This window comes from Streptopelia decaocto (genome assembly GCF_964273445.1).
Source record: "Streptopelia decaocto genome assembly, chromosome: 1".
Lineage (NCBI taxonomy): Eukaryota > Metazoa > Chordata > Aves > Columbiformes > Columbidae > Streptopelia > Streptopelia decaocto.
Window position 1 is genome coordinate 40,533,227 of NC_138663.1, and position 24,352 is coordinate 40,557,578.

The 24,352-nt window shown below is 41.7% G+C and overlaps 1 protein-coding gene across 5 annotated transcripts in view; it reads right to left on the reverse strand.

The window, feature by feature from the left end:
• Positions 1-24,352, reverse strand: part of MRTFA (myocardin related transcription factor A) — a 78,947-nt gene that overhangs the window by 9,441 nt on the left and 45,154 nt on the right. For 4 of the 5 annotated variants that reach the window (XM_082068281.1, XM_082068280.1, XM_082068278.1 and 1 more), the window contains exons 2-9: positions 20,804-20,869; positions 6,069-6,124; positions 4,412-4,487; positions 3,598-3,759; positions 2,021-2,196; positions 1,394-1,549; positions 621-874; positions 103-274 (exon numbers count right to left, since the gene is read on the reverse strand). In XM_082068281.1, coding sequence (XP_081924407.1) covers positions 103-274; positions 621-874; positions 1,394-1,549; positions 2,021-2,196; positions 3,598-3,759; positions 4,412-4,487; positions 6,069-6,124; positions 20,804-20,810 — 1,059 coding nt within the window. In that variant the 5' untranslated portion in view covers positions 20,811-20,869. Of the gene's footprint in view, positions 1-102; positions 275-620; positions 875-1,393; positions 1,550-2,020; positions 2,197-3,597; positions 3,760-4,411; positions 4,488-6,068; positions 6,125-19,013; positions 19,145-20,803; positions 20,870-24,352 lie in introns of those variants that run through there. The other variant, XM_082068282.1, reaches the window with a different exon arrangement.

Consider the following 24,352-nt stretch of genomic DNA (forward strand, 5'->3'; position numbering starts at 1 on the left):
AGTCGGCCTCAGCCCCGCTCTGGGGCAGCAACATCAGTCAGTACTGCCCTCTCCACTGACATGGGCAAAAAAAAGGGCTGTGCAGCTTAACAGGACACTTACCTTCATTTCATCCAGGTTGGCAGGGAGAGGGCCAGGTTTGCCCACTGCAGCATTACTGTTTTGCCGCATCAGCCCACTGGAACCCGAGGATACTGAAGATGCGTTGCTGACTGTGGCAGAGAGATTGCGTACAGCAGGAGCACTGGCACCACTCTGCTGCTCTCCTGGAGGCCTGCAGGGCAAGAAAAAACACAGGCATCAAAACTAAGGTGGAAAGGCACCTCGGTGTCAACAATCATACATGTTCAGAAACATCTGGGTCACTAATGCCACCCTAGACATTAAAGCACACCAGCGCCTTTGACTATATCTGTGCCCCTTGTCCTGCCAACCAACTCACTTCAGCTGCTTTTGTCTGATTCATCTGACGCTGGCCCTTCTTGCAGCCTGCTGTAACCTAACAGGATTGAGGACATTACAGCCAACCGCCCCACCTCACACCCAGAATACAATGATTCTGGTAACAGCACAGGGGAAGAAATGCTTTCTGAGAGAGAGCTGGCACATAGGATCCATACTTTGGTGGGGCTGGCAGGATGGTCTGATAGTTGTAGTGCTGCTGCTGCTGCTGGTTGAGGATCTGAAGCTGAAGAAAGAGCTGCTGCTGCTGCAATATTTTGGCATAGGATGAATCCATGGGAGGAGCTCCCTTGTCCTGCTTTTGGTCCGGGGGAATATACTGATGATATTTAAGCTTCTTGACTTTCGGCTTCAACTCCTTGGCTTTTTTACTGCGCTGAGACTTCTCACTAGCAGACTTGGGCTGACTTTGCTATTTAGAAGAAAAGGAAGGAGCAAATAAGAACGAAAACACTGTAATAACATAACACCCCACATAAACCAGAATGTACACTGGAATTTTCATTTCAAAATTCTCCACATTTGACCTGAGGGTCTTTCCTGGCTTCTCTAACTCAGGCAAAAGTAGTCAAAGCGTGCACAGCATCTTACACAGCACCATAATGCAGGTCACAGAAAGGCAGCCGTTCATCTTTCCCAGCACACCAGATCACTTGCTCATACAGTGCAGACTCACTGACTCTAACTACGGACAACACTGATTGTTTCAAAACATTTTGCATTCAGGACCCATTTTACACAAGGTGAATAAATCAAGGAACAGAAAAACCTACTAAATATGTTACTAGTGTCAGAGGACGACACTAGTGAGAACTAAGCTTTCCTTCCTTTGCATCTGTTAACACAACACTTCCAACTCCAAACCTTCTTCAGAGTAACCATCTTATCTTCCTTCAGACTATAACAATGAAGAAATCAGCCAAAATAGTACCTTAATGAGCGTTGGTGGGGGCTTGGCAGCAGTAAGAGCTGCTCCGTTGGTAAGACTAGGGGGCAGAAGAGGTGGAGGTGGCAGAGGCGGGGGCGGCTGTTCAGGTAGGAAAAGTGTTTCACTGGAGTCTGTGCTAATCTGCAGTTGGGATGTACCCTGCAGGGACAGAAAAAGGCATAATGAATTCATACACGAGGAGGGAAACAGTTTAAGAAAGTGCAGGAGGTGTCCACTTAAAGGGAAGCAGCACAGGTTGCACGTCATTAATTAGACTCCTTTAACCCACTGCTTCAGTTGTCCCTGAGAAGCAGCACAACTTCTTAGGGCAGAAAAGGAATCAAAATCCCAGACCTGTATCTCCCCATGTTGCCTGCCAGAATCAGTTTCACACCAACGCAGGCTGTATCACCAAGTAATGATTGTCCCCCTTCACCACATGGCACCACTACAGGGACTTCTGAATAACTAGAGGACTGCACCAATACCACACAGAGCTAAGACCCCTTGTGAAATCTCACAGACTATACCTTTTAAGGATCCCTTGGTCTCAGTTTTCAGGATTGTCTGCCAAAAATCAGCAGTAGCTGTGAAGCTCCAGGGCACTGCAGGAGGCCACCACATTCTCACCTGAGCTAGTGATGTGCCAGTGGTGCTAGGGAGAGGCTCACAAATCCGGGAGTCCATCGGTGATGGGACAGACCCCTGGGACTCATGGCTGGCTGGCTGTTCTGGGGAGAGGGCATCACTGCTGTCCTCATCGAAGGAGGAATTGTCCGCAACCTTTGGGTAGTTCACCTGTCCAACTGAAACACAAACACCAAGTGTGGTCTTCAAAGTGGAACAAGAATTTCACTTGATGTTTCATGAAGATAATGATGGCATGTATCTGACTTGTCCTTAAAGCATCAACTAAAAATGAGAGAACAAAACCCAAACTGGATCTGTTTTAAGTGTTTACATTCATCTCTGCTATCAGTGGAATAAAATGATGATGCAGAGTGGGGTGAACCATTTCCCTTGCTGCTCAGCCAGACAAGATCAGGAAATACAACATGAGACACTTAATTCTGCCCAAACCTAGATCTGTGTCATGGCTTATTTGATGATCATTTGGCACTAAAGAAGAAGGTTAGACAGCGTAATCTTGAGTCATGGTTCCTTTGGTGTTCATCCTGAGTGGTGGAAAGTAGAATCCCTCTTCAAGACAGAATCCCAAATTGTCTTCTAGTCTTACAAGCAGCAAGAGCTATGGATTAAGTGGTGGCCCTGATTGCTACTAGCATTTCTGTCTACCTACACGTCCAGTAGATAAACTCACATGAGTGTACATTTGTAATGTACTAATGTGGTTTAGGTTACATTATCTCAAACTAATCCTGGTAAGCAGGAAAATACTACAATTTCACCTAACATAAAAGCACAGAAATCCAGAGAGATACACTTTACTCAGTCAGAAGGAAGACACAACTCTAATGCTCCAGTTCACAAGTTTACTCTTTTTCTGCCTCAACCACTCCTTGTGTAATGGTGAAGGCAGGCCCTCTCACAACACTTTTTCATGAAGAGTATTCCATCTTGCTCACAGTTGTGTTCCATTTGTCTTTAAAGTAGCGCTGAGTGTTTGAGGGGATGAATAACCACAGACACACAGACTGCTCAGTCCGGGGAGACAGGCAAGAGCACTGCTGAGGCAGTGGGAAGGCTATTCCTCAGTATTCCTTTCAGCCCTTGGAATGGAACTGGCATGATTTACATCTGTTCTGGTTTATTTTTAAAAGGGCTGAATCCTCTGAAGTTTTTAAGTTCACAGACAGCTTTTGTTTCATCCCACCTGTTTATATTCTGTCTCCTCTCCCTGATCTGAGTAGGTCAGTGGGTTCTCCCTGACCAAGGTTGCTGACATGTTATACCAAGAGAGGGATTTTTAAGGAGAGAATCTAGGGAATGCAATCTTCAACAGTCTTTCAAATCTTTAGGGTTTGCAATTGCGTTCACAATATTCTGGGATGGCCACACTCCCTATGATTTAATTAATGTCTCTATAGCACAATCTGGGCCAGAGGAGTTCTGCTTTTCAGAATCGTTGAGGCTGAAAGGCTGGGATTCTGAGCCAGGAAAAGAAGATCAACCAGGCAGGTGAATTGATAGGAAATCACAGCCACCTGTGGGAAATGCCCTCAACACAGATCCTGCTCTGGCCTTACCTATAATGGCTTCCTTCAGGCTCGATTCCACAGGCAAGATGTTCTTCTCTACCAGCTCCATGGGACCTGGCCTCTGCGCTATCTTCTCATTGAGGTCATCTGCCAGTCTGGCTCTCTTTAGCTTCAGCTGCTTAGCCTGCAAGGAGGGTTCAGCTGAGGTCTCTGTTCCAGGGAAAGCAAATAAAATGATATCAATCCAGCAATGGTCAACCTATGCAGTTCAGCAGTACTTTACTTCTATTCCGAAAGGTAACTGTACAGAAAAATAGTCACAGATCACAATAGGTAACTATTCACTATGAAGATATTATAGATATTATATATATTTAAGTATAACTACGGTAGTCCTTGTGACTCTAGAATAGGACAAGTTTGCTGTTCTCAAACTGATGTCACCCAATTCTCGTTCAACTTTTCCATTTCAGTTGTGTCCAAAGATGTGGTACTCAGTAGCAGCACAGTACTCCCTCTCTGAACCTGAGGTGCTTACTAATTAGATCAAATTGGCCTCACTCCCTCTAAGATATTTTACAGTGCCTTCCCTTATCAAGAAGCGCAATCCACAGTCACCCCATTTCACTCTTGCTCAGCTACACAAAACTGCACAATTTTGCGTTCACTCAATAGATTATTCCAAGAATCTCCACGCAAGCAGAGTTGAACCCCTCCCAAGAAATCATGCACCAGACATGATGTTTTGCCTGTTCCAAACTGAAAGAATGATTTGGGGGTCAGAGGCAAAATAGAATGCTGTTAAATAAGTAGTTATGATAAAGCTTATTGCTGATGTTTTCCTGTTTAGCACATGCCATACCTTCCAGAATGTGCATCCTAACCAGCTCTGATCTCTCTGGCCGGGACCGGATTTTCCGTTTCAGATAGTCCTCTGTCTGTGGCAAAAATAGACAAACAAGAACCGATTTCAGTTGATCAGACACAGGACTGAGGAAATCTTGGACAGCACAAACAAGAGAAACAACCATCTTTAGTTGTTACTGAGATCTAAATAAACACAGAACAGAGAAAGGGGATATCTTCTGTCCCAGAGCACCCAGAGAATTAGCTTATTCTAAAGACGACCTTCTACTGTACATCGCCTCAGTACAAGAGTACGGTGTTGCCCCACAGAACAGAAACTAGAAAGGACTTCCTTAGGACCTGAAGCCCTCTTTTCCCCTTTAATGCAACACCACTAACTTGCATCAGGGTGAAATTGAAGACATTTCTTTTTACATTAAAGATAGATGCACTGGTTCCACCGTTCACAGCAAATACTTTCATACGCTGCTGGCATTCGGGGCTGATCTGTGGTTTGGGCATACTCCCTTTAAAGTTATGTTATTTGTTATGCTAAAGACCTCATGCAGTCTCTTGGCAGGCAGAATCGAAATGCTATGATAAGACCTATTTAATTTCCAGAACTGCTTTCAGCTCTATCTTTGGAGAATGCTCTACAGAGCAATGTACAGAGATGACCCTGTCTGGGCTGAGCATGTTACCCTTTATAAGGCCCAAGCATGGGAATCTGGGAGCAGTGGGTAATGGACTGGTAAGCACTGGCCACCAGAATGGGCCTTCAGAGAAAATAATATTATAGTAAATCAGAAAACTACACCAAAACATTAACTTAATAAAAAGGTTTTAGGAAAAAAAGAGGAGGAAGAAGAAAAAGCCTTTGGGACACTGGTCTTAATGCCAAGTCCGCTGTTGCAATCTTTCCACTGTTTAAAGTGCTAACACTCCTTTACAGGTTTTAATCACAGCTGTTATTTTTTTTTTACTTATGTTGCTTTCACTTTTAAAACAAAACTTAGCCCAGCAGTCATAACATGTTTTATTCCCCTATAGGCTAATCAGAAAAAAAAGCTATCCCCAGGGGCCTTTTGAGGAACAGAAATCATCAAGAAATCTCCCAGTTAGCAAAGATGCTGCCTGAAGTGTGATGCCTGGCTTCCTCTTTCGATGGAGCCAGAAGTCTGTGTGATTTCAGTGTTAAAAGATTTTTGTGGGGATCCTCTCTAATAAATATTCAGTTTCTAATGTCCTATACAAAAGAATGTGTGTGCACGTAACAGAGAAACCATACACTTTCCTCAAAGGTACAAGTGAGCTCCACATGATAGGAGCATTTAAAGGCAGAACAGACACCATAAAAATAAAAATAAAAATGCAAAGTATATGGACAGTGAGGAAGAAGAATATGAGTGACTTCCAGAAAGACAACTCCAGGGGAAATCCAAGCACCATCTTTCATGGTTTTTAGGCATGACTAGTTCACTGAGGGTTAACCACCACCACATACAAGCTAAAGAACATCCCCCATCCAATACATCTCTGACTACATAATGCTGTATTATACCCAGAATATGAACAGTTTCCTTTGCAAACTCATTAACAGCTAGAGGATACCCAAAATGTAAACATACTACTCCTGACTTCCCCAAAACATTAAAGAGCATATTGCATCTTACCCTGGCCCGCTCCAAACTCCTTCTTTGTTCATGAAATGCAGCTGGACTTTTCAGAGCTGTTGAGAGAAACATTTAGAGAATGAATTAGAATTATGGAAGTTCTCTCGCTGCACGTCCCTTCAGGCCAACTAAGTTAACAAATACACCATGACAACTGCCTCCTGCATCTTTCAACACACTGAACCAGATCTCCAGTTGGTATAAAGCAACGTGAATTGACGTACTCCGTTTGACAGCACAGGAGCTACAGGAACTGACCTGGACTTTTGATGGCCTGCTGAAAAGATTAATATGGGTACATTTCTAATTGAACTAATCACTGTTCACAAAGTTGGCCCACAAACGTGAGTCAAAAACAGCCTCCCAACAAATGCCTTTCACAAGCTTCAACATAGAGCAAGATATCCAGGACCCTTAAGTCAGGGGATGGCACTGAAACATGGAAGAGACACATTAAATGGCTGGAAGGATGGGGGAGGACCTTAACGAACTGTAAATCCTCTTTACTACCTTTTAATATCAAAGGAAGCTGCAAGTCTTTCCTTAATTTGCACCTGTGTTTTGTATACATGCAAGGGCTGGTTACAAATTCTGCAGGTCCCCAGGACGTATACTTTGTTCCATGTAACAGGAACTATCATGAGAACAGGAACACTTGGACAGGAAAGTACATGTGTCTGTTGACAGAAAACCAAGACTTAAGGAATTAACAGCAGCTCTCCAAATAACAGACCTCCTCGCCCCCGCGGGCCCAATATAAAACCAGAGCCAAAATGGCTCATGTTTTAAGAACCTGATCCTCTGCTGTCCAGGACCACACTAACCCTGGAGGAATCTCTCACTCTGCCTGGCTCCTCTGGAGCACACAAAGCTCACGTCCCACAGTAAAAGCGGAGAAAGATGGTGACATTGGTTCTAACTCAGCAGCGGTGTCACTAGCTCCTCAAGGCTTTTTCCCGAATCTGCAAGTAGCTTGCTTTCTAAAACGATCACATTGCGGCGTGGATTCAGAACTGGTTGAAGGGAACATAATAATTTCCTTTCATATTTCTGAAATACTCATATTTAAAACTGCCTGGTGCATTTTCAAAATTATCATCAAGCTAAACAGCAAAGTTTAAAAGCTTCAGCTTTAAAGTTATGTTGCAAGTCTTTAGAAGACAGAAATCTAACTTGTACAGTAACTCCAAAGTATTGCATCTCGATCCTATGAAGTAGTCTACTTGTACTATTTTTCACTTAAGACCAATGATCAAATATTTCTCAAATGCAACTTCATAATGAGATCTCAAATGGCTATTTAAAATAAAAGCCTATGCATAAATGCAATGTAAGAAACTACTTCAAATGCAGGTGTAGATTTCTAAACTATTTCCTACAGAATAAAACAAAGCAGCCAGTGACACAGTGTTAAGACACACACAATCTGCAAAATACAGGCAGAGTCCCTCTAGGTTCTTATTATCGGAGTAAAAAGCAGAATTTAGTCCCTATGACAGGAATTCTGAATACACCGGGGCATCACAGATGAGATTCAGACTACATAAATGAATGATGAATAATTTGTAGGATAAATAAACAATAATTGAGAACTAACCACAGTGAGTATACAGACCCCTACAATGATGAGGCAAATAGTTCCTCTTCAGATTAATACAATTTCGTTACAGAGAGAAATCACCAGAGAAAGTTATGCAAGCTGGAAAATGGGAGTGCACTGATTGCACTTTGGGATAAACTAAAGTAAGGGTAGAGATATGGTTTTGCAATAACTGCAAAAATAATACAAAAAAACCCCTCACTGGCTAGCTGAGACATCAACTCCTGGGCAGCCTGACCATTACACTTTGATGAAGAACAAGCAGCAAATAATACTGGGAAATACTCTTTTCAAGCCTACAAGCTGCTTGTGAATGTCCACATGCTTGAACTAATTTCTTTTACTGTATACATATCTCAGAAAAGTGAAATAAAAGTTTGGGTACACCTGGGCAAAGATATCATACAACATATAAACTGGCACAAAAATCTACCCTGGAGACAAGTGAAGCAGGACTCATCTTGAATCTTCAAAGCTCCCTACCACTGCAACGTGCAGCATGGCACTAAATCTTTACTCTTCCCTTTCTGCCTACACCTGCTGTCAGTAAGAGGCAGCATATGAACTTTAAGTGACATTTCCCTGACCATAGCAAATGGTCAGGAAAGTCAACGCCAAGAGCTGATTTCACAGGTAGTCCAGGAAAACTCTTGCATACAGAAGAACAATGCAAAAAGAAAAGAATCTCTGAGTAAAAAAAAGATCCCTTCCTCCCCCAATCACATCTACATTAAATAGTTAGTAATGCAAAACTGCTACAGGAAGAACTTTGTAAAGAACAATTTCAGCCTCTCATGACTAGTCCTCTGGAAACAAGCACTGGGTTGTAGCTCTCTGGGCTGGCAACATGACAGAGGACTTCATACTCGACCTCTGAAAATGTCAAGAGGGCACAAATCCTTCATTGCTTCCCTCAGCAATCTAGGATGGGGCCGACATGTTAGAAGAGGGTGTCTATTGTAAAATCAAACTCTATTCGAAGTTAACTCAGCCTTGTACATTCTTCTAGCTTTGAAAGGATTACATAGCCCAGAGCTGAGGAGCAACTCTGGTAACTTTACTACAGTGAATGGAAAAAAAGAAAAATCCTATAAAGAACACTGAAGCAGTACGGCTCTGGGTAAGCCCCACAGGAGACCCACAATGCAGACATGCCCATCTTCAAGCTTCCACCACTGCCCTCCCCAGCCACTGGGCACTGATCCCTGAAAACTCTTGCTGCTCTCTGTACCCAGCTGGCTTGCTCACCTGAGTGCTGCTTTATCCATTCCACTAAAAATTACCCATATTGCCAAAGTTCTACTTTTTTTCAGCCATATCAGCTATTCTGGCTCATTCTGACCATGTACACAAATTAGCAGCTTAGCTGGTGGAGCAGAAGCCATGGTGACCAGGTAGGCATGGGGCAGCATTTCACTGGCACAGGATTCACATTCACAGTCCTTGGTACCTGAAGCAGCAGATATAACCACAGAAAAAAGAGATGAAGCAGCTCAAATCACCTAATCCTTTCTGACTATTGCTTACAGCAGTTTGACTAACCTGTTCTTGAAGACCTCTCATGAAAGAATGCAATATTACTGCACAGAAGTTATCCCAGTGCATGATGTCCCTACTAGTCAAAAACCTTTCTGCATGTCTGACTTACATTTCCCTTCCTACAGTTTATACTCATTATTCCTTGCCTTACCTGCAATCATTACAGAAAGCAATTTATTCTGTTCCTCTTTGCATCTTCAGTTTTCCTACAGTCTTCTGTTACATAAAATGACCAAAGCCAGTTATTTCAACCTTCCCTTATAGATAATATTTCCCAGATCTGTACTTGTTTACTTTCTTTTGGACTCCTTCCATTTGGTCTGCATTTTTCTTGAAGTATAGTGTACAAAATCAGGTACATAGTCCAGCCTAGGCTTTATCAGCTTTTACAGAGCTAAATGATTATTAAGTAACGCTTCTCAGTTTTACGTCCCAGACAGTTTGCCTTTCTTTTGTACATAAAATGCATAACATGTTCACTCATGCTTGGCCCACAAACCATGAAAGGTCTCCAATCCTCTTCTGCAGAACTGCTGTCTAGCCATTCTCCATCCTCAATTTGCACCGCTGACCAGAAGTACCAAAATACAGGAACTCTGCATTTTTCTTTGTTTTATCCAATATTTCTCTGCATCTCCAAATACTGGAGTCCCAATCCTGTCCTCCTCCCAGCCTACTAACCTGCAAGCTTCATAAATATGCATGCTATTCCCCTGTTTACATCAAATTACTGAAAATACTGAATAGTATCAGACACAGAGCTTCTCCCTCCCCACCCAAAAGTCCTGCTCAACACATCCTCTCAGTCTGACACCAAGCCTTTATTTCAATACTGTTCTCTCACCGGTTGCACACGTAGCTCTGAGTTGTCCCAGTTTGCTTACAATAACATCAAGCAAGCCTGTGTCAAGCATCTTACTAAACCCAAGAAGTGCATTCAACACACTGACTTCTGGGGGAGGCAGTTCAACAAATATTTAGTCTGGCAGTAGGTCCAGCTCAAGTAATGACCTCTTCTTCCTTCTCTCCCACATCCCACATGTATCTGCCTTGCCAGTGATGCAATTGTACTCCTACCGCACAGGGAGCTGTACTAGGGAACTGTCACCATAAAACCACTCCATCACATCCCTATGGCACTTGCCCCTCCCCCAAAAGAGATACTAGTTAACTTGGTTCAAATTTTGATCTAACTGCCTGTCCAGTTTTGCTAGATTTGTTAGCAAAACTTGATGTGAGCCCCTGATGAGAATAGGTGCTGCCACAGGAAAAAAACCAACTTGCTGAACTACAAGAGTAGTATAAGCTGTTGAGAGCTTTTGCTTTCCACTTTATGCAGAAAAAAATTCCTTGATATTTCTCTGCCACTGAGATACTCGAGAATGAAGAAGTAACTTCTGATGCCCACTTTCTGCTAGGTGTACCTTTTGCCTGCCTTTCTGATTTTGTTTCTACATGATATGCACATGGTATTTTCACCCACAACAAACTGCAGTTACTCTTTCTGCCCACACTCCTGTACCCAGGCCTGGGACAAAAGCCCACAAGTTATGCTGACAAAACTGTTTGTGGACTCAGACCACCGTTGTTTTGAAAGAGTTATTTTAACCTGGACTGCTACACTGGTTTACAACACAGCTCCACAAACAATAAGTGTCAGCAAAACTGAGCAAAAACTGCCCTGACAGACAAACTCAGAAATGATAGGCTGGGCTTAAGGCCAGCATTGCAGCAGGAGCCCCCACGCTGCTGCACCACAGGCCCTATGTCTGCAAACTGCCCCATCCACCTTAGGAAAATAGCCTGATGTTACAAATGGCCCAACAAGCACTAACAGTGGTTTAGTGAAAGACTAGAAGTGACACTAGCATCACCAACAGGGTTTGGGGCAGCAGAGTCCGGCAGGTGCCCCTCACTGAGTTGTAAATACTTTTGTCCCACTCGGACAACCATCTGGCAATTTGCAACACCTGCAGTTAGGAGGATGAGCTTTACCCCTCAGCTTTAGATGACTGACAGCAGGACATGGTTTTCCTACCATAGATAGGTCGGCTAGCAAGGATCTGATGAAATTCCTACCACATACAACCTAGTTTTTTAGTCTCTCTGCTACTTCTTGTGGAACATTTTGATGCTTCATCACCAGAATTCCTGAAGCATTAGTATCTTTGTGGTCACACCCTCAGCTACCATGAGAAATCTCCCTGGAGATCAATGATGCAACTGTTCTGTGCCTCCACCCTGCTTCAAAAACATTTGCAGCTATACATTGCAACTACTGTCCTTCCATCTGACCCCCCAAAGCTAAGCAGCAGCACACAGAACTGTCTACAATGATGCACACATTTCCATACAAAGCACGAGGATGGAAGTTACTAATCTTTGCTTCAAAGCAATGTATTAATTCCTATGGAACATGGTCCAAAACTTCAGTGTATGAGTTCGGTGTTTCCTCAGTCCAAGCCACATTTTGAAAATGGCTATGTATGAATGAAGGGAGATACTGCTGCAAAGCATCAAACTGGTGGTGCTATAAACAGACTGGATCAAGGCCCAGGAATCAAATCCAAATCTCCAAGCAGAGACAAAAAGACAGGTAAAATGGTTCAAACACTTCTGTTCAGGGTTTACCCTGCATAGTACAAAAGCAATTTTTATCCTTGCAAAGTTTTCAAAGATAGTCATATATAGATCTTCAAGTTCCTGTTACCTAGTTTAAGAAATAGGTGGAATCAGAACCAAATTCAGTCACTCTAAGAACAAAACACAGCAGAGGAAGGGGGCTGACTCAAATGCTGAGAAAAAGAGGTCAAAACATGTCTACACCCTGCATTTGCTTTTCCATCTGACAGAAGACACCAAGGTTTGCAAGGAACCCAATAAAGGGAAGAAAGAAAGGCAAAAGGGTCTTCCTAGGCTCTCATAGCTCAAGCGCCTACAGAGGAGTAGAAGCTGCAAAACCTTCCGCAACTGGTAAGATAACTACTGGTGGCTATCAGACATGTAGGATGACAGGGAAGAGACAGCACATGAGCTTCTTTGGCCATAGGATCTAGCTCATAATAGATAACAATGTAATATTAGACCTGCAAATCAGTTGATCCGACAACATACAATGTTTGTAGAAAGGCTACAGCTAAATTCAAACTACTGAGTCAAGTATTCTGCTCTTCAGTTAGATCAGTTCCTGAGGGAAAGGTAAAATCTCCCTTTGCTATGACAAAGAGAAGCTCCTGTCATGTCCAAACCCAGCCTCAGGCACGCTGACTTAATTCGAAGTGGCAGAAGGCCTCCTGCTGCAGCTATTCATCCCTGCTCTCAACCAAATTCTAGTTTCTCTCTTGTTTACTATGCTTTCGTAAAAAGATGAGATAAAGTGCTGCAAATAGGCTCGCTGACTTCCTCTGTCAGTTCAGGGTGGGGCTCCCACCCCACAGCATTTAGTAAGACACACAAAACTTGAACCACAGAGCAAGGCAGTTGGTGCTTTCTTCCTCCCCTCATCTTCACCCCACTTCCAAAAAGCAAATCTCACAGCATGGAAGAAAAAAGTATCCAAAAACTGGGTCGCATGGACAGAAGGAGCCGTCACTTTGCTAGTGGGGCAATATCAAAGAGCAGTACACTGTGGAAATATGAAAAGGGGGTGGGAAATACACAGGTGATGGAAAAGAGATCTCCAACAGGACCCTTTTCTCCTTATGCAGCTCCAAGGAGTTTCGCATCCAGCACACAGACCTGATCACACTTGAGAATTCTTGCTGATTTCATACCCCTGGCTTTAGTAAGAGCCCTTGGATGAAGGCTAAGATCTGAGTATCAAGTTAGGGATACAAAAAGAAGCCACAACTGGAAAATTGTGATTATTCAAACCTCAAAATATATAAACTCAGAAAATTCAAAATTAAGATTGATGTAAAAAAAACAATCCAAATATTTTTATGAAGGTGAAAAACACATCAATTTCTGGCACTCAAATACAGCTTTGCCCTTCAGTGACACGCTTCAAGCACAATGTCATTTTTATTAAAGAATTATGAGTGTTTCTAGTCTCAAACTGAAGAAAGGCTAGAGAAAGGTTCTTCTCCACGTTGTTACTCTGTTGCCAGCGCTACCAGAGCAGGGCATTACAGTTGTGCTATGGCTTTATAGAGCTTCCCCTCTTACCGAGCTATTCCAATCGATAGAGACATGGCACAGAAGACAGCAGCCAAACAAAGGCCATGTTAGACAGACTGGTGAGGCTCAGGCTGTTGTGGAATCCAGAGCTGACAGGCCATCCCACCCTGACACCCCACCTCACAGAGCCACTCCTTCACCTGCATCAGTACTCATGAGCCTGCACAGCACACTGGCTCATGGAGATGTCTCCCCCCAAAAAAGCCACTTTCCAGCTCCCTGAACTGGGCTTGCCCTGGCTGCACAAGCATCCACCCAGGTGGGACTGTGGTACCCTGCCCTAGTTCAGCTCAGCTCTCTGTGGAGCCACTCACCAGCTGAGCTGCTTCCAATGCCTGAATCAAGCACCTCTCCAGAGCCCACGTCCACAACTCAAAAGAACTGTCAGTAACTTTATTACAGCAGTATCTCCCTTACAATGCAGCAGTTTCAGATTTTCATTAGTTTTCATTAGTTTTAACTGTGAAAAGCCTGAAGTATAGGTTTGTCACAGCAAACATGCAAAATTATTGACAGAAAGAGCTAATATTTTTCAAGGTTCAACATTGATTATGCCACCTCCAAAAAATGGGAGATAAGGAACTTGCAGTGAAAAGCCATTGATGCATCCATTCCTAGACCAGACTTCATGCCTGCTTCTTGGATGAATAATCACCCTCTGAAAACTCTTCTGACAACTTTATGGAGTGCTCAGGCTGGGGAGGTGCGGGGCCACAAGAACAAAAAGGAGAAACCACTCCCAGCCAATGCGCAAGAAATAATCCAAGATGATTCTGGGAACATGAAGGGAAAAAAAGCTGTTATTACATACCTTATTTTACTCCCCTGAATTATTATGTTTCTCTTGCAACTGGCAGAGTTAAATCTTTTATCATTGCAGGGATCAAGGACGAAATGCAGCCTATCTAACCCCTGAGAACGGCCTTTTCTTTCTACAACTTCAGAAAGAGCAAACAGCACACTTCCATTTCTAACAAAATGAACTCTTCTACTCCAACCATGTCTCATTAATCACAAATTATATAAACATATGGAAAACAAACACAGACAGCTATCTAAAACTATAAACAAACCAGGTGCAGTTATTAGGCCCCTGACAATGAGGCTCTCTGCTTAAATGCATGGACTCCTTCTCCACACGAAGCCTCAAGGCTTTGAAATTGTGCTTCAAGAGAAGAGACCAAAGAACCAGCAAATAATTCCTAGGAGACAATTTACTGGTAGATGATCAAATTAAAATAAAACCAGTTACAGATTTCTGTGCTTACACGCCACAAACAGAAATACAGCTGCAAGTGTCCTCTACAGCTTTTGTTTGGTTTATGATACTTGCTTAGTGTTCCAGCCTTACTCTCAGAGTATGACATTGAGTATATCAAACACCTCACTGCAGCCTTTATTTTTGAGGCCCCATTCTGTAAGCAATGAACCAGGAAATAGCAAGGTTTCAGAGGTGATATGGAGTGTTAAAGTTATTCTTTTTAGATGTTAAAGACTTGACAGGTTTGGACATTTTATTAAACAAGTCTGGGAATAATTATATTTACAGTCCATACATTTATTTTTTAACTCCTTAGTGTTCCTGCTCCAGCAGGGGGATTCTGTGATTCTAAACAAAAGCATCATTTCAGCTTGTTTGGTGGAAAAAAGGTATGAAAGTGAAGCAGTCATTAATGGGCAGAATAGCAAACACTAAGTGGCAGGGAAGGAAAAAAATGTATTTTTGTTACTATAAACATATTCCAAAAACTATAGGGAACACCACTACAGAGACCTGATATGTAAAGCAGCAAGAGAATTACAAGAACACAGTACACATCAGAAATTGGTAAAGCAGGAAGAGCTCTTTCGGGGTGATAGAGCAATTGGTTTATCTGCAGCTCAAATATAACACACAACAGTCTCAAAATGTCGACTGCAACCTTTCTGAATCAGTAAAACTGCACATAAGCATAGCAGTGCACCTATCCTGGCCTTTATGTAGAAGATAAAATAATGTTAAGACATTAAGAATTAGCACCTGAAATCACCAGCATGACTGCAGAATGGTTCCTGATATGAAAAAATACTGCACATGTAAATAACTGTATGTGTTCCAACAGCTTACTCCCTCTCCTTTCTTTGACATATATCAAAAGATGCTCCTATTTCACAATAGTTAAGCAATTTTAAAAGCTAGGGGTTTTTTGTTGTCTTTTGTTTCTGAAAACATGTAATATGTTCTACTGTACCTATTTGTAACAGGAACCAGGAGTTGACTAAATCCTCAAGGGTCGTCTCCTTCAACTACCGCCACATATACTATATTGACAAGTTTCAGGTTTAAAACTGGCAGCTTAATAAGAAAATAGGAACATGAATAAAATATTAAATGTAGAGCTATGCAATGAAGTCAGAAGTGCATAATTTTCATCAACCAAATTACTCTTTGAAAACTGAGAAATGGTTAGACTTTCAGGTAAAGGCTAAAACAGCACTATCATTTTTAGCTATTCTACACAAACACAAGTGTGGATGTACAGCCAAATTTTGGGTTGAGGTGTTAAAGTCTACAGACAGTTTTTAACCTTAGAAATTCACAGGTGGCAAGCATTTTGCTTCCTGAAATCAATACCTCAAAGATCCTTGTTTTCTTGTGATGGCAGCTGTGCTGGATGCAGAACACCAGTGACAAGCTTTGACTAGACAATGATCAACACTGATATGCCAAAGTATAATCTGTGTGCCGTATCTTTAAATCACTAAGTGCCCCCAGTAAATGGGAATTCCTTTAGAGTTAATTCTAAGCAGTGTCTCACAGTACTCTCCCCCCCCCAAAAAAAAACCCCAAACCAACAAAACAAAACAAAACCCCCCTGAATTTTAGTTTTTTTTTAAATAAATATTAAATTTTATCCATTGTCGTCATGGCTACAAAAAAAAAAATGTAGCTAGTGATATGAGAGGCCTAATGAGATTATAATCCTTAGACCTTCTGCTGTATTACAATCATTCCTAATTGTGTGATGTGTTACAGTTGAACTATAGCACGCTTTCCTTGTGTAGTGTGGAGATAAAATACACTCTCCTCAGGAGAGTCTGAAACCCAGCGGCACAAGATTCACAAATCTTCTATTCCTAAATACACCCAAGCAGAAAACTGCATCAGAGTGTTGGTAATGCAGATGTACAGCACAAAAACACCTCGGTGCCTGTAAAAACAGTCATGTTATAAAAACAGCACAAACATTATCCTTTTTGGATTACAGTCAGAGTAGTTGGACGTGGGCAGAAAATCTGGCAGACATCAAATAAACTGAAGAAAAAAAGAAGCTCCTGGAAATTTTCTGCCTGTACTACAGCCACACTCCAGTCCAGACGATGCCCTTTTCAAAGGCTGCTTGTGTCATCTTTCAGATAGTCACAAAGCAGCGCTATAGAGCATCACAAGGCATGTTCCCAGAAATGATCTTCTACTTCTGTTTCACCTGCTTAGGTGAACTTGATGGTCACAACAACAGCTGTCCTGCAGGATTGTGCCACATGATAACCTTGCATGCTTGCTGACACTTTGTGTTTGCAGCCAGAAGCCTAAGATCACAATCTCAATGGATAAAGCAATGGGCATGTGAAGTTTTACACCTTGCAAAACAGAAAAAGTGCAACATATTTTGCAAAGCAGAATATTACATTTACTAAGTGTCTTTCTCCTAAAAATTCTCGCTGTTTTAGGTGAAGATGCTTTCCACATGCCTTTCTACTCAGATGCACATTAACTCCTGTTTTAAACATTCTTTTCAAGGATGGAAAACTAGGTGTTTAATACTCCTCCTAAAAACCTTAAAAAAGCTGTAACCTATACATTCGACACTGTAAAAACTGACAGCATCTGACTGTTCCTCTACAGTATGAGAGTTCAAAGAGCTGAGCCCAGACAGCAGTTTAGCTTGCATGTTATGAAGACAAGATGAAAATCACCTCTGCATAGCCACAAAAAAATGCAAATAGCAAAAAAAGATTGTCTGTTTGCACTTTCAGAAAATAGGTCAAAACTTGGATAAATACGAAAACTCAGCTCTCCTTGTTTCTAGACACAGTCCTTCTAGCTCAAATCACAGGTATATCAGAAGCAGATGAAGACTTACTATGGGCAATTGAAAATTTTAATCTTCAACTAATGAACCTTGCTACTAGTCAAATGTTACACAAAGTGATAACAGAAAAGCAAGAAGAATTAATGAAGCAGAAACCCCAATTATTTTCAATCTTCTGTCACTGCTTATAAATGCTTTATTTCTTACTACAATACACTAATCTCTTAGTGAAGCATAGCCCTCCTGTAGGTGGCTGGTGGGCTGGAAAGGTTATTCAAGCAAGATTAAGTGTACTTGCTAAAAAAATGTTGAAACATTTGCCTTTCCTCTCTACCACATAAACAAAATTCCACATTGGAACAAAGTAAGCAATTCTCAGCTCTGTTCTGAACAAGCAAAGCAGTAGTGATGTGACTCTCACTTTAATGTGACACAAAAGTGTCTGCCCACTTCTCAGGTTTACAGTGTCCAAATACCTTGAGTTGATGGAAGCCTGAAGTACAATTTCTTGTTCAGGGCACTAAGCTGAATCTAAACACCATATAAGACTTTTATTGCAGTCAGGAGAAACAAAGGCAAAGTGAGTTTGCACACTAGAGAGCTTTTAATGTCAAACAAAAACTTGCACTTTTCCCACACTTGGTTCATCGATTTTTGCACGTCTGCTTGGCTACAAGATCCCGGAACTGATCTGTATTAAAGGCTAATCTAATCTAATCTAATCTATGTAGGATAGCACAATAAGGCCAAATCTGCACAGAGAAACTGTTGATGCTGAGGAATCGACATCCACACTCTATACATGAAGGTGAAACGGGAGGTGTGGTTCCAGACAAGTTGTAGTCTGGTCCCACGGCCTGAATGCATATTAGCTGTAGGCAGAATATTTTCCAGTTTACTTTCATCCCAGTTTAATCCAACTCTCAAACTTCATTTCATTGTCCAAAGCAAGGCACAGTAGGCAGGTGCAATCAGGAGCTTCATTTCAAAAGCACCTTTCTAACACAAGCTATAATGCTAACATAGATACCACCGCAAATACCATAATTCTTTCAAGCGTTAAGGCTCTCTGGATGAAAAATAAAGGCTAGAAGACAACCAGTGCTCCAGCTCATTTACTTCAGCACCAAACCATCCTCTGGATTCCCACTTTTATTTTTGTGTTAAATCATCAAAAAGGACTGTGTGGGGCTCAGTTCCTGACCAACCAACTCAAGAGGGAGACATGGGGCCCAGTGTAGCCATGTAGTAAATGACAGAGGAACAACATTAAGTACCTAAATGTTTTCACAGACAGGGATACAGAGCAGAGAGGTGAAAGAATACAGGATACCTGCATATTTCCAGTACTAAGTAAAAATGTCTGTTCTGAACTGCTGAAAGTAGAAGCAAAACTGCTGTGGCCCTGGGAAGGCTTCAAGAGGAACATGGCCCATAGTCATCCTCTGTACTTCTGAGGTTAAAAATGGGGCTTTTACTTTAAGTATCAAAATCTATCTCACATCTGATCTTCTCATTAAGAATGGTCCAGGCAAATAATGTTTTAAACATTACCTTATGTGTGGTTATTTCCAGTTGGCAGTATGGGTAAATGATACCATGACTTGGAGAGAACTAATTTCAAATCATGTTTAGAGCAGATCTGCTAAAGTGGTTTTTCTCCATTGCCGAAAGGACCTTTTCATGTGTTGCCAATATTTTCACAATGATATTTCACTGAGCATTCTTTGGTCCATCATAAAACTCACATATAAGAGACATAAATGAAGAAACAAATGGCATAAGTCTGCAAAGACTAGTTATTTAAGTCATATTTTAAGCAAATTTAAGACTGACTAATTACTCTTGGTGCCTTACTTGAATTACTTGCAAGGGCCTCATTTTCAAAGGGCCCGTAAAACAGACCCCTCTCAGGAATCACAAGTTTGGCCCGCCACACTTTGAAGAAAGCCAGTACTGAACATAATTTAATCTACTATTTGCATGCATATCCACCTAAAGCAGAAGACCATAAAGAAGTCAGAAAAATTTTTCTTCTGGGAAGCATTAGTAAAAGGGCACAGTCACTAGGACAGTAGTCTTTCATCCGAAAGCAAGTACGCATGTTCTGTAAAAGAACATACACAAGTTCCCCAGGTAAAACTAAGAAGAGTGGCATGAGGTACTATAGCCAGACAGGACAATCTTTCCTTTTTGATTTGGTAACAGAATTTTAAGTAGGGGTCCCAGAGCATGTCACTGCCTTCCAGCGAGCCCCTTTCAGCTGACAGAGTGCTGCTGACAGGTTCTCTTCATTCAGAGAGAGAGCTGACAGCCTAACCTTACACCTTTAGCAAAGTCTAAGTCACATCACTGTGTCATATTACAGTGTGTACCCCAGAAATAGAAGGGATGAAAAACTCCTCATTACTACACTGTCTTCAAGTAAGGCTTGTGAAATGGAGGAGGGAAAAGTTTTTGCAAGAAGAAAACATACACCTGATCCATCAGCTTTTACTAAAGCTATTAAGTGGAACCGATAGGACCTCAAAAATAAAACACTTGCTCTTTGGGCTCACTTCAAGTTGCTACCTCTAAGTCATCTAGTTCGGAGGTACCAAAGCATGACAAAACTCTTTGTCAGGTATCTTTTTGCATTTTGGGGAGAAGGCAGGAAACAAAACAAAACAAAAACCTTCTCCAACACTAACCTGACAGTGAATTTATTAAAGCTTGGCATTAGTGTATATCCTATGTGTCCACCCGGAGAAGTAAAAGTACTCTAGCTCTGCAGATTTTGCTTTCCCCTTCAGGAAGGGGACTGGCTGATGCCCACTGGGCTCTTTCTAGTTATGTTTTCTAGCTACAAACATAAAACATGGCCCCTTGTTGATTAACATCTTGTAGGTACTGCCTGTTTTCACTCGGTTTATGGAATATGGACATACAAAGTTACAACTGCCTCACAGGTCTGGGGAGCTGACAAACAAGAACAGAAACTGCAGAGGCAGGAAGCCTGTTCAAAGAGTGATTATCAACATGCGTAAAGTATATAAGGCACTTCTAATATAGTACATTCTCCAGAAGACTCTTCTCCACAGGGATAAAATATAAACATTGCTTTGGAGTACAGTTACACTTGGAGCCACCACTCTCTCCTTCAATATCAGAGGTGGCTCCACACCTAGAGCACCAGCACTTCAGGAGAACCAAGCTGGGTGGGACAGGGTGGAGTTCTAACATACAATGTTTTTCATCCAGCAACAGAGAAACTCAAATCAGATCTCTCAAATCATATGTGAAACCATTCTCCACTCAAAATCATGCATGAAGACACCAAGGCAAAGAGTTTAAGTGATACTTACGCGGCATGATCCCTTGGCTCACCAACTCCTCCCGTGTGCGTCGCTGCTGGAGCTTCAACTGCAGCACTGCACGACAACAGAGAGAGGGAAGAGAAGGAAACCCATCAGTGCAAGAAACCGAAGAGACATTTTCAAACGCATCTCGTTTTCTTCTTTGGGTGCCAAGGGTCTAGCAAGCAGCAGAACGAAAAGACCTTCCTCCCACCCGCTCCCCTGCAATTGCAGAAGTGGCCTTCGGCAGTCAGGTTTCCGTATTCTGCTGCGGGTAACGGGGAGAGGAAGTTGCGCAGGGTCTTGGCAGGGTGATAAAAATCCGCAAAGCCAGGCCTGTTTCTCAATTCTTTCTAGAGCACCAACTTCTTTCCAAACCATTAATATTAAAAAACAAACAAAGAGAAACACCTGCTGACAATCCTCCAATAAACACAGAGTGACACCCCAGCTGCTAATGACTCCTGAAAACTCTAATTACTATGTGCAGATTAAATTGATATGACAAAATTACTGGCCATTACTCTAAATTACAAGGCTGATTTCCTTCCTTAACAGACAAATTCACCTTCAGAAAATCTCATCAAAGCGAAATATCATGGATATTTCTAGAAGCGTCCCTGTTTCACAGCAAAAGGAATCCCTTATCACTACAATTTTTTCCTATTTATTTTAGAGTACTAGAACATATGCTTTACCTGTGTGAAATGCAATTAATCTTTTTTTTTTTTTCCCCTAATGAAAAACTCTGGAAGAGTCATAATTTCAACATTTAGATTGTAACAGCAGTTTCTTACAAACAGTCAAAGACAGCTTCCATACAAAAGGGACTTTTCAAAACCAAAGGAAAATAAATCACGTGCATGTTCACACACATATGCGCATAAATGCAGGCATGCGTGCACACATATACTTCAATTTAGGACAACCTGAGTGAACATGAATAGATACTGAATCCTGTCCACAATCAAGCCCAAACTCAAGAAGTACCCAAGTATACTCAACATAAAATATTATCGACTGAATGGCATGGCATCTTCCCTGTTTTCATTTCAATTTTTCTGTCAAGCTGATCTCTGTTGTATAGTCCACATAAAAGAAGTCCAAGCAAAGGTAGTGGAACCACCAGACAGCAAAACTACTCTACAGTCCAACTATACAATCTCATTATAACCCTTATGCTTCCTTTCTCAAGGACTTTTCTTGACCAACACATTCATTTCGTACATTATATCTAAATTCATACTGTTCACTCCCTAAAGTAGGGAACAAAAAATTTAAGGAGATACCACTTCATGTACTTACACACATCATCATATTTTGCCTGTTTCTTTCAACCTCTTATTTTCAATTTGCATTTAACTAAGATACACCACCCATGAAGGGCTCTGGTCTTCATAAATGGTTAACAAGAGACCCATCTCTTCCTTGGTTGTTTGCACAGCGGCTAATCACCCTCACTTAAATGCACACTGAAATTTTCCCTTGGATTTGCCTAGCTTCCACTTCCATTAGCTCCTGATGGACCTTTCTTTGAAAGGTTTGAGACAGTGAGAATATATTTCCTACCTGTGGAGGTACTTCCGTGTGCACAGTGTGCAACCAAGTTTACTTCTCTTCTGTTTCTTAAGACAAACTAGGATTTCTTAATATATGCACCCTGGGCAGGAAACTATTTCCTTTAGTACGGGGAAGGGAGGGAGGGTGTACAGAGCACCATGCTAATTCTGTGTGGGATCAGCCAAGAGCCAGAATCAGGAGGAGAGAATGCAGAGGGGAAGGAACGGGCCCTTTGTTTGGCTGTGAAACTGCAAACAGAAGTGGTAGTCCCAGCCTCTTCCTCCCACCCAGCATGCAATCATGCTCTGACTTCTGTGCCAGCGAGAGGGCTAACGCAGTCTCACGGCTGGCCTGTTCACAGAGCTCTTCGTTTGCTGGATTCATTTTGAGGTGATCTAAACCCAAATCAGGTGATGACACATGTACATGAGCACTTGAGCTAACAGCTTGCTGCAACAGTCAAAGCTCTCACTCCCCGCATCATCTCTCATGTTCCTCTGACTGGTGGCTGGACTCACTGACATGGGAGACCGCAGCCCAGCCAAAACAGGTAATAGTTTTCTGTCTTATTGGTGAGTTGAAGACAACGGCTGTATACCCAGGTACTTGCTAACACTAACATAAGGCAGGAGTGAGACTCCATCCCTCCAGCAGCAGCATGTCACTAAGCGATTTCAGCCCCATTAGGTAACGGCACATTAAATCTCTCGCTGTGTGGCATTACTTGCACTAGTGAGCCATTGCAGGGACTCATTTCCATACCCTAAATTAGTACATCTCACTACATGTATAGAGACAAGGCACTGACCTATAGCATCAGGTCCACCTCTCCAGCTTGAAGTACAGATCATCTCATTATTACTTGTGTCTTCCCACTTACACATCTAGCAATGTATGTAAGCCCTTTCTGCCACTTAGCTATTCACTTGCTAGAACCATCTACTTCCCCTCCTATTTTCAACTACACCTACTATTTACCTCTCACCTCCCAGAGTCAGGGATTTTCAGTGAAAAATTCCCCCCACCAGGTGTGCCTGGCATTTTTTGCTCCTTGGTGCATAACTCTGTCCTCATCTGTATTTATGCACATTTTACCCAACTGTCTAAGTTTGCCTAAATGATCTAAACCATTTTTTAATGTCGTTATTTATGCCTCCACTAATATTTGTTCTGTCCACAGTTACTGTCTTGCATTTGCTTCCAGGCCGCACCTGGCTGATCCTAACTAGAAATGCTTTTCTGCTCTCTTTGATTACACTCTGTTCTTAATCCACTCAAGCAGTACTTCATGAAATTCAAAGATACTTTTTAAAAAACAAAATATACCACATTACCAAGTTAAAGACGTGATAAAAGTCTATTACACCCAGACAAAATCCCTAGCAACCAAATTTCACGTATCCAAACAATAAAATCACATTTGATCAGACCTGTTTTCACACATTGAAAAGCTGAACAGCATGATTATACTGCTATTCTTATACCACATAAAGTATTTATCAAATTTTCCATAGCTTTTTCCTGGAACTGATACCAGATTAGCCACTCTTTACTCACCCTTTTTCAGTAGCGGTGCAAAATGTTGCTGGTGTTTTGCTCTTCTGAAGTCTCCCTGCCGTTCCCAGATTTATTAGAAATCAGTCTCAGCCAGGCAGCTAGAGACTTCATCAAATTACTTTAAATTCCCTTCTTGACTTCAGCTTCCCTTATGAATTTTCTAAATCTATCTTATTTCTATATCAGTTACCACTACTACCCTTTCTCTCTATCCATTATATGTACCCTTTATTTTTAAATACTATGCCCCTTCACAACAAGAAACTAGCAACTGTCAAGAGGGCTAAACTGGAGAATAGGAAAAAAGTAATTTTCAGTATACTTCTAGTAGGCACTAAGTAATTCCTGCAATTCATGAATGTATATACATGCATATTAAGCACGAGTTATAATCATCACATAATGCACTTTTTTTTTCCAATACAGTTTCTTTTTTGCAGC